At 39.9% G+C, this 15,295-nt stretch overlaps 1 protein-coding gene across 1 annotated transcript; it reads left to right on the top strand.

The window, feature by feature from the left end:
- Nucleotides 1-1,104: 1,104 nt before the first annotated feature.
- On the top strand, nucleotides 1,105-15,178 carry taok1a (TAO kinase 1a). The gene is made up of 20 exons (XM_006801560.3): nucleotides 1,105-1,585; nucleotides 5,024-5,270; nucleotides 5,684-5,755; nucleotides 5,861-5,962; nucleotides 6,077-6,122; nucleotides 6,224-6,320; nucleotides 6,430-6,543; nucleotides 7,102-7,193; nucleotides 7,388-7,481; nucleotides 7,596-7,677; nucleotides 7,780-7,941; nucleotides 8,059-8,262; nucleotides 8,391-8,519; nucleotides 8,787-9,023; nucleotides 9,118-9,246; nucleotides 9,377-9,580; nucleotides 9,709-9,948; nucleotides 10,325-10,537; nucleotides 10,669-10,851; nucleotides 11,312-15,178. The coding sequence occupies exons 2-20, from the start codon at nucleotides 5,139-5,141 to the stop codon at nucleotides 11,846-11,848; spliced, it is 3,069 nt and encodes a 1,022-aa protein (XP_006801623.1). The 5' UTR covers nucleotides 1,105-1,585; nucleotides 5,024-5,138; the 3' UTR covers nucleotides 11,849-15,178.
- Nucleotides 15,179-15,295: the final 117 nt, after the last annotated feature.

Here is a 15,295-nt window from a genome sequence, read left to right as displayed (position 1 = left end):
GTGCTATAGCCTCAGGCTTCCGGTGGATTTCCTATGATACAATGAGCATTCCTTCTGCATTTCCTTCTTGTCACACCCAATACATTTACATGTCAAATGCATGTCATTAACTCCAGTTGTAGCATGTGGCTGCTCCTCCTTGAGCTTGGTTCTGCCAAATGTCTCTTCCTGCTAAAAGGGAGTTTTTCCTCCCCACTGTAGTCATGTGGCTGCTCATGGCCACAGTGTGATTATGTGATTGCTGTTAGATACAGACCCTCTGTTGCATTGTACAATCTACCGGAATTACCTTGAGATCACTTGTTTTCTGTTAACTTGCGTTTTTGATAGATAAACTGCTACAACCTATCTTACATGTCTGTGTTAACATTCCCCCTGGGTAGCTTTGTGTATCCATTCATTTATTGTATTTTTCTGTTAGTTTTCATGTTCTTATTATTTAAGAAAACAAAACAAAAGCAACAAAAAGTGATGTGGAGCAATGAGTTGTTGCTTACGGAAAGTTAACAATGGTGCCCCTATTAGGAAAGAAATATTCCACTTCTGAATGGATGAACAAATAGATAAATTTAATATACAATAAACTGCATACAATGCTTCCCTTACTCACAAGGGGTCGCCACAGCGGGTAGCTTTGCATATTTGAGTTGCCGGAGTTTAACGCCGGATGCCCTTCCTGACGCAACTCCCAAGAGAGTTGTGTCTCCTCACGGAATCGAAACAGCTTTCCCTTGTTAGGCAAATGTGTAATAAGCCAAAGATGTTCCACTGCCTCATGAATATACAGTACTACTGTGAAATACAGCTACTGTCCACCTTTGGGCTCTCTAACAGTCTGTCTCAGTTCTATAATGTTCTTGTATTTCCTCATCATCGATAACCAAGTCCTTTCATTTAAAATACATATTAAATTTATAAAGCCCCCCCTACTCACATCTTACGCCAGAAATGTCAAAAATGAAATTATTAAAAGTAACTTTGATAAAAAAAAAAAATATATGAACGTGATCGCAGGTCCAGTGTTCGTTAATGATGTTCCAGTGTCTCCGCCTCTGGATGTACATGGGTCAGGGAGAGTTTACAGCAAATTCAACAGGCAGGGCGGAACTGCTGTTTGCGCTGAGGAGCACGGACAGCCTGGCACATACACACGTCTTAACGGCTACGGTTAGTCTGCCAGCGTGAGAGGTTAAATCCCGAGGTTTTTTCCCCCCCAACGATAAGGCGGACATTATTGTGGCTTGTTTAATGCGGTTCTGGAGGTGTTTGAACTTCCCTCACATTTCCCCCGACGCATTTCCACGAAGGGAGGCGGCAGCGGATCGCTCGGCAGCCATCTTTGGACCTGTCTGGGAGTGGGATCTGACTGCTCTGGCACCCCAGTTACTTGAAGGGTGGGGATTTTAACCTGTAACAATTCACAAATGTGCGCGTTATAATCGACTGACAGCGTGAAGAACCACAAGGATTTGGCGCACAAAGTTGCCTCACTGGCGATGAAACGGAGGGGATACTTTTCAAATCCCAAACTGTTTTGAATTAGCGACATTCTCCACAGCGCTGAAGCCTGGCCTGTCAAAAGAGGGTGAGTTTCAGCTAACTGGCTAAGCTAACTTAGCAAACATAACAAACGTTAGCCTGCTAATTTAGCTTTTTCTGATAAGCGAGTTCTTACAGGTCGCTTAATTCCACATTATCCATGTTTATGTTCAGCTGTTCACGTCGTAAACACGACGCCAATTATGCTTGGGCTGTTTCGCCATATGACACGTAACTTGGCTAACGTTAAGTTTGGTGTGTGTAGCTGACATCACACTCCCAAGCTGCTGTCTTTTTATATTTCCGTCTTTTTGATGTGATTTGTTTTAACATGACGCTTAAAACCGCTGTGGGAAAGTGTTAACTTTTAACGAATCCCAACCAAATAATCTGTGAAATTCCGGTTGTTTTGAAACTCTAGGAGGAGGAGACAGGTAAAAACGCAGCAGGTAATGCTGCGCTGCTGTTTGCCTCACCAATCTTAGTTTGGGCAAACGTTGGATATTTTAAAGGTTTTCAGATCTATCGCCCTCATTCCTCTTGGGTAACTGGTGCCTAGTTACCAACTAACTTAATATACTTGAAGGCATAAAGATACACTGGCTACAATGTTACAGTGCCGTTTCTGTTTGTTTTTGGGTGAAACAGACGTAAACCCTGTGCTATGTTGTGCCATAGATTAGCGTGCCAAACGGAGGTGTCTTAAATGACCTCCATTACTTTTACATTTGTTTAATAGGTTCTTCAAAGTAATGAAAACTACCTGTATTTTTTAAGTGCTTCTAGGACATGGAAAGAAAAATGTTTTACTTTTTTCAATTGCGGCGCACTTAAGAAGGCGTGCCATTGCTGCAATACCAAGATAGACAGATAATCACTAGTGAAAATGCTCAGCAAGGCCCATTCCTACCTCCCTATAGCTGCACGAACAGGAAATGCTGAGAAATGCAGCGCAGTGAGGGCATACATTGAGAATTCCAGCCCTCCAGCTCTGTTGTCCTGTCCTGCTGCATTCTTGTGCATGCATTTGTGCAAGTTGGAACACCAGGGTATTTATATTGTTGTTGATCTTGTTATTTGTGTTTGTTGTTTTCTTCCTCTTTTTTAATGAAAGTATCAGTTATCATCATTCACTTTTGTGCTCACATGTTCACAAGTTGAAAATGCTATCATGAGATATGACAACAAAGCTCATTCATGAGAAACAATGTAGTGAAGAACAATGGCAATAAAGAGCCACAGTCCCACATGGTAATGGGGCTTTATTTCAGAGCTGTGGCTACAACTGTGTAGTATAGTGAGTTGTTCAGTGTTGTTGTGAGACAAAAGATGTCTGCTTGGAACTGGGGGCTGTTTCTCCCAGGCTGGGAAAGAAGTCTTGTGACTCTAGCGTCAGCCCTGCATCTGTTTGCAACTGATCATCTGAGCCGAATGGACTCAGTAAACCTTTCTCGGTGATCTTTTACAGTCTACATTAGTATTACAGTAGTGAAGCTGTTTCAAAGTGATAATGGAAAGTAAAGTATTGAGTGTGGTGTTGCAGGCTTAGCAATAATCTTTTATTAATTTCTGTATTTTTAAAAGGCAGAGACATCATGATAACCTGAAATTTGGTAGTTGATATCAATATCAGTAGAATTGCATGAGTCTCAATACCCAATTTGATGTACTTGGACATAAAATACCTTTAATCGCACAAAGTCATTTTAAATCACTGTCATGGTGGTTTAAAACATTATTTAAAATGTTAACATTTTATTGATAGTTAGCCACTGCAAACATTTAGGTGCATGAGTGATTTCACAATGGCAGTGCCAGGTGTCTCCAAAAGGAAAAGGTTAGTGTATTTCAGGATAATAACACAAAGTAGTTCCACACGCTACTCATACTGCCTTTTATATCAATGAGTAGAGCCTGCGCTATAGTGGCCGCTATAGTCGTAGCCATCTTCCATGTGTAGTTTTTCCTGGGCTCATGGGCATCCTCCTCCTCCTCCTTCATCATGTAAAGATAGACTGGAACACTTGTAGGCGTTTTTGCCCCCATCACTTCCAGAAGTGTCGATACATACTCTGCCAGTGACTTTTGGCTGCTCCATTATTTCCTAAGGGTCGCCACAGCAGATGGATCAGTATGTTTGTTTTGGCACAGATTTTACACTACATTCCCTTCCTGACACAACCTCTCCATTTGTCTTTGCTTGGCACTAGGCTTATACTAGCTTGTGACTCCTTAAACTAAGTTTAGTGTCTCCACTCGGTCTCAAACCGGGTATCTTTTGCATATAAGGTGAATGTGTTACTACACGATGGAGCAATTGTTGTGATGTACTGAAAAAAAACAGACTAACAAAATGACTGTTGTTGGGGTTTTTTTTCCATAATTTTGGTATTGGCTTTGCTGACATCATGAAGAGCTAAACATGTTAACCCCATAACCCCAGTGAAATTATATTGAGCTTTTGATATATTATGTTAACCCACACACCCTGCTGTGATTATTTTTTTTGGTTATTTTGATCTATTTATTTATTTGTTTAATTTGTTTACATTCACGAGAAGGCGGCGCACTTGACTGCTTCCAGTAAGACACCACTTATGAAAAGGCACGCTGCTTTTCAGATGTCATTTTCCCACATGGTGTGAATCACAAACAAGTAATTTATTTTAATTGTAATGAGTGTTTCTGTTGTGGATATTCCAAAGTCAGGGCAAAGGAAAACTAAGCCGTTACTGTGGTATGACACCACTTTGAATAAGTGGTTTCAAACAATACTTTTAATAAACTAATAAATATAACCTTTGAATAAACTTTTTTTTTTTTTTTTGTTGAACAAACCCTTTGATCACTTTTAGGAAGATGCATGTACGCTGTTTGCTGCGTTTGAGAATGTTTTCCATGTACCTGCAGGTTTAACCAGTCATCCCTTCAGTAGAATGCTGAGTTTTCCTTCAGTTATTAACACTGTGAAGGTGCTCAATTTCTCTTCCACATTCAGGCTGGAGATGGGCAGCTCTCAGGCATGTCTTTGTATCCTCCTCACATATTTTTGTGTACACACCAGTCACTGAAGGTGTGAGGCCAGTTTTGTTGGGACATGGCCCACTGATTTCATTGCTGTGGTTACTATGGAAACAGGAGACTTATCTCTTGCTACCTCAGGATTTCTGACATCATGGTTAAGTTCATGCTTTGTTTAGCCTTCTCATGCCCACATTATTAGGCATGTCTGTTGCTCATCTGAACAACTAAGAGCTTTCTCACTTATGTAGCCTTCTAATATGATATAATCAGTGTTAAGAAGTATTATTAGTAATTCAGCGTTTATGTGAATCTTACTTCACAACATCCACATTTCCTTTTCTTGTAGTGTGCTGTGCTTCACAGTCCATCCAGTGTTGCTGTAGCTTTCTAATTTAGAATAGCAATGTATATGTACATCTCTGCTAGTGTGTTTACTCTTGTTTTTTTCTTGTACTTTCAGTTCTGAACACATGAAACCACTGTCCTGCAGATGAGTCATCAGTGGGGGCTTTCACGTCGCTGTCGCAGACCCAGATAGTTCCTGGCGGCAGCGGCATTGCCCCCAACCCCTAATTATGCCCAATAACAGTCGGGCGGGGAACCTCAAGGACCCCGAAATTGCTGAACTCTTCTTCAAGGAGGACCCAGAAAAGCTCTTTACGGATCTTCATGAAATTGGACATGGCAGCTTTGGTGCTGTATATTTTGTGAGTATTTAACAACACATGCATACAGACATACCCACAAATCAATTAGATGCGTGTAATGGATTTAGAAAGTTTTAATACAGATATTACGCCTAAACTTTGCTTATGTTAGTCAGTTTAGAAAGAACTGATTACCATAATGTTGTTCCCATGTTGCCCCAACATGTCTGCTTGTAGCTGTTGTGCATGTGACTTAATACAGATTGGCTCAGGTATCATGATATCACAATGGGGCTTTTTAATGTTGATTTTTCAAAGCACATAGATATAATTTAATCTTTACAGTTTCATAATGCAAAGTTAATTAAGCTATATTGAAGTAGGACCTTTATTATATTGCCTTATTTATCTCGTTGTAGCTTAAATCACAAAAATCTTGACAATCAGTTTTATGTAATGTGTTTATTATTCAGGCACGGGACGTGCAGACAAATGATGTGGTGGCCATCAAGAAGATGTCATATAGTGGGAAGCAATCCAGTGAGGTATGATGATCTTAAATGTTCTATATTAGGTTAATAAACTGTTTATTCATGATTGTTACTTGTTCTTGCTGTAACAGTCCTTTTGTTGTTTTCCTGTTGTCCCAGAAATGGCAAGACATAATCAAAGAAGTGAAATTCCTGCAACGAATACAACACCCAAACACCATAGAGTACAAAGGATGCTACCTACGAGAGCACACTGCATGGGTGAGGTTCTACAACATTGTGCTAATGATGATGATCTTGGTGTAAGACTAATATATATTAATTATTTAAGGGCCAAATATAAATTCACACAAAGCACTTCTGATTTCCTTACAGCTGGTAATGGAGTATTGCCTTGGCTCTGCTTCCGATTTGTTAGAAGGTGAGTTGAAAACTTTGGAAGAAATTACATTCCTGTATTTGCCATTTTATCCCCATCACCTTTTTTCTTGATTTACATCACTTATTATACATCTTCTTCAGTTCACAAGAAACCTCTGCAGGAAGTTGAAATAGCTGCAATTACACATGGTGCTCTTCAAGGTTTGGCTTATCTTCACTCCCAAACCATGATTCACCGGTGAGTGTTTCAAGTTTTTTTTAGGAGCATGCTGTGCACAGATTGCTTTAGCCCTCATGCACTGTCTTCTACGTCTTGCTATAACCATTTCCTGTCATGTGTTTGACAGAGATATCAAGGCAGGAAACATCTTGCTGACAGAGCCAGGGCAGGTAAAACTAGCAGATTTTGGCTCTGCTTCCATCGCCTGTCCTGCGAACTCCTTCGTTGGGACTCCATATTGGTAAAATTCAAAACATCTTACTATAATAATTTATCTATATATGTCTGTATATACCCTGTCTCCTTCTTAACAGATGGGCAATCTGTTTACAAGAACATTGTCACATATTAAACATAATTAACATCTATATGTGAAAAAAACCTTCTAAATCCCCATTCTTATCACTAAATATGGAAAGAAATGCTTCCAGACTAATGTTATTGCTACTTTCACACTGCGAGCAGCCAAGTTACCAGTGACCAATCATGGCCAGCGATATTTTCACAGCGTCATGGATAAAGTGCATTGCCTGAACAGAGTTGAGGCCAACTCAATTTTTACTTGTTGAGATTCAGATCTGTTACGTAGCGACGGCTGTCAGGTGCCCATTTGCAGCTTCACATCCCTGCCTTCCACTGGAATATGAACTGTAGCCAAGTGGGGGTTTTTTTTGTTGTTGTTGTTTGTGTTTATCAAATCACCTGCATATTTTTAATATAGTATATTAAACCATCATTTACAAGTTAGCAAGTTAGTGAATGTGATGCCTTCTTTGTTTTTTGTTTTTTTTTTTTTCAGGATGGCCCCAGAAGTAATTTTAGCCATGGATGAAGGTGAATATGATGGAAAGGTGGATATTTGGTCTATGGGTATAACCTGCATTGAATTAGGTATGTCCTAGCTCCTTTGCTGTTGCATTGTTAGAATTCACACATCTGCTTTTATACTTCAGTTAACTGCTCACAGTCAGCAGCAGTGTTTCTCACGCCATTAGGTTCATTCAATTACTGATGTGGCTTTTTCTTTTTTCACCCTCACTTGCCTTGTATGCATTTCTTATTGTAACCTGTTTCTTGGTTCATAGCTGAGAGGAAGCCGCCACTCTTTAACATGAATGCAATGAGTGCCTTATACCATATAGCACAGAATGACAGCCCCACACTGCAGTCGAGTGAATGGTGAGTTTAGAATTGGATCCATATTTTGTTTTTCAAATTGAATAATGTCTATTTATTATTTATGTTGTTCTTCTACATTCTAAACTTTGTTCATATATGATCTCCCAACTGTAGGACGGATTATTTCCGAAACTTTGTAGATTCTTGCCTTCAGAAATTACCCCAGGATAGGCCAAACTCTGAGGAGCTCCTAAAGGTAATCAGCCAAAAATGATTGTGACCGATTTGTTATTGTAATGAATCCTTATAGACAAATTCATAAATTTAACGCAAAATGGCTTTTCTGTTGCTCGTCCAGCATGCATTTGTCCAGCGTGAGCGACCTGAATCGGTTTTAATAGACTTGATAAACCGGACAAAGGATGCAGTACGGGAGCTAGACAATCTGCAGTATCGCAAGATGAAGAAGATCTTGTTTCAGGAAGTCCGCAATGGCCCAACAACACAAGATGAAGAGGAGGTGTGTTTGAAATTGTGTTAACCCCTCCTTGCTTGCCTCTCTGCCTTTCATACTATTGTGTCCTCTGACACGAGATGTGTTGTAATCTTGTTACTTTCTACTTTATTTTACTTTTAGGAGCCAGAACCAAGTGTGAGTAGTAGGACCGGTACAGTGAACAGTGTAGGGAGCAACCAATCCATCCCCAGTATGTCAATCAGTGCCAGTTCGCAGAGCAGCTCTGTTAATAGTTTAACAGATGCAGGCGATGACAAAAGTGAGGCAGACATTGAAGGGGACCACACAGTAATGTCCAACAGCTCTGTCATACATGTCAAACAAGTAAGACATCTTTCTTTCATTTGTCTTTCACTTTTAAAGTAAAGTGTTATTAGTATTATTCTCACTGGAGTATTGTTTAGATTGGTTCTAAATAGCCTGCAATGTCTGTATTGTTGTGCACCTTTTAGGGAGAAGAGATGTGTAACCAAGATTTACAGACTCACAACCAGCCAACTGAGCAGCAGTCCCCTCCTCCACACACGCCACGGCCAAGAAGAAACCGTGAACACTTTGCCACAATACGCACAGCTTCAGTGGTAATGATGCTGTCATTTCATTTGTACATCATTGCTAACGAACTGTTTAATATCTCAGATAACCATGCATATACCTGCTGGGTAGGCAAAAATATTTTCACCCAGTGTCCTCGTGATTATTAGAAGCGTTTACCTTAAGGCAAGCAATATATTTTTTCATGTAATCAGAAGTGTTTTGAACAAGCTTGCAATTAAATCTATTCACAATACTTGTGTGCCTTATAAACTTCATGTCTAAAGATAAGTATTTTGTCTTGTTTTTGCTAGCTCACTCGCCAGATTAAGGAGCATGAGCAAGATTCTGAGTTAAGAGAGCAGATATTAGGCTACAAGCGCATGAGGCGACAGCATCAAAAACAGCTGATGGCTCTGGAAAACAAGCTGAAGACTGAAATGGACGAGAACAGACTCCGTCTGGACAAGGAGCTGGAGAATCAGAGGAATAGCTTCGCCCAAGAGATGGAGAAACTGATCAAGAAACACCAGGCGTCAATGGAGAAAGATGTATGCTTTCAGCTTCTAAGTGTTCATTAAGTGTTATCATTCGCTCACTGTTATTGTGCATAGAAAAAACTGATTATATTTGTTTCTTTATCAGGCAAAAACCTTTAGCAATGATGAAAAGAAGTTCCAGCAACACATCCAGAGTCAACAGAAAAAAGAGCTCAACAGCTTTCTTGAAAACCAGAAACGGGAATACAAACTTCGCAAGGAGCAACTTAAAGAGGCAGGCAGATTGATGTTACAGACACAGAAATACATACAGATTTCTTTTTTCTTTTTAAACTAGCAGTTAGTAAACATTAATCAGTATAAATTAAGTGTTGGTAGTGACCTTCAGTCTGTTATTACTTTAGGAATTGAATGAAAACCAGTCAACTCCCAAGAAAGAAAAGCAGGAGTGGTTGTCAAAACAGAAGGAGAACTTCCAAAACTATCAAGCAGAAGAAGAGGCCAATTTACAGCGCAGACAGAGGCAGTATCTGGAGCTAGAGTGCCGCAGGTTCAAAAGGAGGATTTTGACTACTCGCCACAGAATCGAAAAGGATCTATTGCGAGAGGTCTGTACCTTTCTCTACCACTATACTGTTGAACAGTACGTTACAAATATTAAGTAATCCGGTGGTCTGTTGTTCTGGAAGTAATCTTATCTTGTCAATGTTGTTTATCTCCATTTGGACATCATTAGGAGCTAAGTAAGCGTCAAACCCAGAAGGACTTGGAACATGCTATGCTTCTCCGGCACCACGAGTCCATGCAAGAGTTGGAGTTCCGCCAGCTAAACAACATCCAAAAGACGAGGGCTGAGCTCACCCGACTACAGCACCAGACGGAGCTTACCAATCAGCAGGAGTACAACAAGCGAAGGGAGAGAGAACTTAGACGCAAACATGCTATGGAGGTTCGCCAGCAACCCAAAAGTCTCAAGGTCAGGAGAAGTTTCTGAGCATGGGTGTATATTAAATATTCAGACACTAATTTTAGTAAAAGTGCTTGTCTAGGCACTATTTGAATTCTACTTCATCATGCTTGGGTCAGGACTAGCTGGAAAAAAAGATGCACAGATTTAGGAATAAAATGTCAGCCTCAGAATCAGGAGTGCCCAGCTTTATACCTCTTGATATTTTACTGTTTTAATTAAAAAAACAACAACAAACTGAATAGACCGTAACCCGGAATTACTTTAATGTAGTGCTTTGTTTTCTGGTTGTACTTCCTCACTTCTAAGCATGCTAGCTATTATCTGTAGATAATAGTTGGGAAGTATAGTGCATATAGTATTTACTCCTTTCTCACCGATCTAGTCCAAAGAGCTACAGATCAAGAAGCAGTTCCAGGACACTTGCAAGATCCAGACTAGGCAGTATAAAGCACTGAGGAACCATCTGCTGGAGACGACACCAAAGTCAGAGCACAAAGCTGTCCTTAAACGGCTGAAGCAAGAGCAGCACCGCAAACTTGCCATTTTGGCCGAGCAGTATGACCACTCTATCAATGAAATGCTTTCTACTCAGGCGGTGAGTCTGGTAAAACTGTAAGACTGTTAGTCTCTTACCTGTAATGGATATGGCCACATGGCCACATCAGTAATAGTTGAGTATATGTTTTACTGCTTGGACCCTGAATGTGATCTTCTCACTGGTCTTAGCTTCGTCTGGATGAGACTCAGGAGGCTCAGTTGCAAGCCCTACGAATGCAGCTACAGCAAGAGCTGGAGCTTCTCAACGCCTACCAGAGCAAGATCAAGATGCAGACAGATGCCCAGCATGAGCGTGAAAAGAAAGATCTGGAGCAGAGGGTGTCACTCCGAAGGGCCCTGCTGGAAACAAAGGTTCTCCGCCATAAATTATGTTCATGTTAAGATTTACATTTATATTTTCTTAAGCTACTGAGTCTCAGAGTTTGGATGTAAAGGGGCAAAATGCTCCAACCTTCAGTTAATCCAGTTTGTTTTACATGCAATGTGGGTGAAGTGGCGATGGGATTTACATGAGGTCAGTGGCCTTCTCATTGTTATAATGATAAAGAGTTAATTTGTCCTGCCATACGAGCTGCAACATGATTAAAATGAGAGAAAGGAAAAACAATAATGTCCACTGTGTACATGTTTACTATATACCTTTAAGCAGGTTTTAAAAAAAAAAAAGGGGGGGGGGGACTATGGTATAGTAGAGAGCGTCCTGGCATTTTAAGAGTCCTGAACATTACTTTAGTTGCCATGTTTGTAAGCCATAACAATATTGCGACCAGTTTAATATGAATTTAATTTTTTCCCTCCTTTTCTGCTATAGATTGAGGAAGAAATGCAGTCCTTGCAGAATGAATGCTCAGCGCGAATCCAGAGCGTGCTGGAACGCCAAGCCAGAGAAGTTGAGGCTTTTGACTCTGAGAGTATGCGCCTAGGCTTTAGCAACATGGTGCTATCAAACATCTCTCCAGAGGCCATGGGAAATAACTTTCCCGGGGCTCAAGTAAGTTGGTGTCAACATCAGCAGCAGCACCCATCTGGAAGCTCTCAAGGTGCACACTGGGGCAGCAGCAGCTCAGGTGCAGGGTTCAGTCACCAAGGCAGTTACCATCGATATCACTCCAGTCCAGGAGGGGCATCTATGCAGCATGGCTGGGGACAGGGCATACAGGGAGGAGGGGATTCGACACCATGGGGCCACCCATCAGCTGGAGTTCTGGGCGCACGCACCAGTGGTATTCAGAACAGCCCCCAGGGGATGGGAAGGACACCCTCGGGAGGGCACAGTGAGCAGGGAATGAGCAGGAGCACCAGTGTGACCTCTCAAATATCTAACGGGTCCCACCTCTCCTACACATAGATCCCTCATCAGCCATGGAATCAAGAATCCAAGTGCGGGGAATCTAAAAACACATCAAGGCAGAGCTCTATTGCTTGTCTCAGACACTACCCCACCATTTACCATTTCTCCCATGTACAGATGTGGATGTGTGATGAAATAAATGTTGCTCAGGTCAAAAGGGCTGGAAAAAGCACAGCCCGCCCTCACGGCAGTTTATCGGCACACATACAGATCCTTAAAATTTATGTTACATAAGCAGTTTGAGTGTCAATATGTTACTTTCATTTGTGTTTAGTTACAGTTCTCTCCTAAGGAGGATTTAAAAGAATAAAATAAAGAAACAAAAAAAAACATAAGTTTGTGCTACTCACAGCCATTGCTCTCATTTTGCACATGAAACACTGTTAAAAGCCTTTGACATGTGTTAATTTTGTCCTTTTTTAAATGTATCAAACAATCACAGAACTGATTTTATTCAGGACCTCCCTTCTTCACTCTCCCCATTCATATTCAGTAATACACTGGGCAATTGTTTGATGGTGGTTACAAACGCAGCATAGTGAGTGAAGATGCTTGTGATGCCAGCCTGCTGTAATGGTCGTCATGATGACTTCAATTCCTCTTATCTTAGTTAGTTTTATTTCCTCTACCAAAATGAAACATTACAGATTCAGAGCCAAATAATCTAGTCTTAACTGTTTCACACATATGCTACAACTATCCTACAGTGCCTTTTTAACCTATGATAACTGAAATTAGTCTCAGATCTTTATAGTTTAAATTTCCTTCTTCCATTTCTTATCAGTGTTAGCTTCTTTTGTTTAGCCTATTTTAGCAGGTTTTCAGACATTTTCCTCAGATTCTCATATTCAGTACAGTTTAAGTCCTATGTATGTCGAAAAACAGAACATTGCTGGTGCATATCTGCAACCAGTTCTCATGCCTTCACATGGTACTTGAGGGGGAAACCCCTGCGTTACAGAGAATGTCACTGTACATGTTCTCAGAAGGAATTGTGACTTATTGGCCTTCATAAAGAATCCTAATAGACATCTGTTTATTTTTATTAGTGCCTTTTAAAACTGCTGCCTTGTTCAAAGCACTTTATACAACTAAATGTGTGTGAGATTTAATAGTTGACTTCTTTTCGCAAAACACCTGGTGAGTGATCATTGGTACGCATGTTGTTAAGTTTAGGAGTCAGACTTAGATGTGCTGTGATCCATTTTCTTTTTTGCTTTAGAGCAATTTCCCAAGTACAGAGTACAACTACACCCAATACAATTGTAACTAAGGAGATCGCCAGTCAGTGAAGTTATGGCTGTTGTTGCGCTCAGTTGTGTTCATGTTAAATTCCGAGTGAAGAGAATATGTGAGGATGGTGCTTTTTTGTGTGTGTGTGCGTATGTTTTGGCTAGAGTTTCTATGAACTGAAGTGAGTAAACTGGAGAGTTTATTATGGCGGGCAGGAAGTTAGAGTTAATTGTCATGACCATAACAGCAGGCTTGGCACAACTAAATATGAAAACACTGGGCCCAAGTAAGCAACACTAATAATTTAAGAGGTGCTAAGTTAATAATGTTACACCAAGTCATTGAACCCCAAAACTTGGGTGACTGAATTGAGCACATGCTTGCATTTTGACGTTGTAGCATGTAAAACTTAGTCAGTGCACAGTTTAAAAAAAACACAAGACAAGTGCAAAATACATGTGGCAAAAAACACTTCCTTTCCTCCTCTGAATTATATTCATGTCTGCATTCTTTCTCTCTCTTCAGTTTGTAGTTAACGAACTATCGCTGGAGAAGTATGTTCCCATTTACCTTTTAACAGCCTCTCCATTCAAGTGAGACTTGGCATTTTGACACTGAGAATATAAAACACTTTAAAGATAATTCTCTGGAGTTGAAAAAAGTGACTGCTCCTCCTCACAAAGCTGGAATTTATGTGTGTGTATGGATTTTTTGTTTTTGTTTTTTTAATTGGAGGAATTTTAAGTGTAAACCCACATTTTAAGAATATGATTTCTAAAAACTGACAGACTACAGTGACATGTGTAAACCTTTCACGCTCAGAGTTTAGGTGTTAAGTTGTGTGGACATATCTCAATGTTACGCTTGGTTTGTGTACACTGACAAATTGCCTTTTACTATCATCTTAAAAAACCACTCGTTTAGTCACCATCTCTGAGTATTTCCACTGCGGAGTTAGTTCTCTGTCGCTGCACACATTTGACCATTTGTCTCCATTCCACTCTGATTCAGAGCCGCCCTTTCTGGCTGGCTCTTTCTGAATGTTGTTTGTTGCTCTATTCCTATCATATTTGAGGACACACAAAAATGCTGGGATATTTTTCTTTCTAGGTGGGATTTTAACTTTCATTATGTATATATTCTGCCTAGAAAGTATGCATTGTATCAAGTTACATATGGTTTGAACCCGAAACTTTTTTTTTTCTGTTATGCCAACTGATTAGTTCCAGCTACTGTAACAAAACAGGTTGTAGTCATCTTTTTTTTCTTTTGAGTTATTCATGTTGTAAAGAAGATGAGAATGTATTTATCTTTATTGGATTGTTACTATATTCATAGGCCACGGCCAAGAGTTTGAATGTTAGGTCAATCAGACCTCACATAGATGCCAACTTTGTTTATGCGGACACATTTTGTTCACTTTTGTGTCATAGTTTTGTGTGAGGGAACCTGGATTTTGTTATCAGTCGAAAGACTTCTCCACCAGCCTGGATTAGATTTTGTTTTGTTTTATTTGTTTGACTTTAACGTTCAGATATTTCTCCTACTGACTGAAAGCATGTAGGATACTGAATGAGAATCAGCGACAGAAAATAGCGATCCTTTTTATGGTCCAACACTGTGCCATACCTTAGTTGCCAAGCCCAGATACCACTGCATTTGTTTCATCTCCATGGTTGTAACCTATCATTGGGCTGACCACATGTAATGTATGAAACAAAACAACAAGGTTCTGGTGTAGTGGCCAAAGTAAAAAGGCTTGAAAAGATGATGGGGTGACAGGCAAATTCTGAAAAAGATATTGCATTTCTTTGAAGATGTCAGTATTGTTTGCCACATTACCACTACAACTTATAACCTATAATAAAATGTATAGATGGTGGAACTTGTTATTGAATGTCAGAGAGATTATGAAGATACTACATAAGATATGGTAAAGTACAAAAAGTGGATTTAAATTGTGTACAAATATTGATAAGCAGAATTAAAAATAGGATCAAATTTACTATATTGTTTGTATTGTATTTACTATTGTGTGGGCAGAGGGATATTGAACAGAAATCAGCTGTAATAAAGTAATTTTAGTATGGCTTACTTTGTGGTTGTGTATTTTTTTTTTTATGTATTTTGCTTCAATAATCACATTAAACACATTTATTTTTTAAAAAAGCCATGATTAAGTGGAAATGAATAAGGCTGAGTCCATGAACA

Source organism: Neolamprologus brichardi, chromosome 14 (assembly GCF_056152115.1).
Source record: "Neolamprologus brichardi isolate AB-2024 chromosome 14, ASM5615211v1, whole genome shotgun sequence".
In the NCBI taxonomy this organism is placed as follows: Eukaryota; Metazoa; Chordata; class Actinopteri; order Cichliformes; family Cichlidae; genus Neolamprologus; species Neolamprologus brichardi.
This window is presented reverse-complemented; position numbering and strand designations above follow the sequence as displayed.

Bases quoted from the DNA above. Each gene is read 5' to 3' on its own strand.
- taok1a (XM_006801560.3), top strand. From the start codon at position 5,139: ATGCCCAATAACAGTCGGGCGGGGAACCTCAAGGACCCCGAAATTGCT. The intron at 8,520-8,786 runs GTAATGATGCTG...TGTTTTTGCTAG, and splicing joins CAATACGCACAGCTTCAGTG to CTCACTCGCCAGATTAAGGA. The intron at 10,852-11,311 runs GTTCTCCGCCAT...TTTCTGCTATAG, and splicing joins GGGCCCTGCTGGAAACAAAG to ATTGAGGAAGAAATGCAGTC.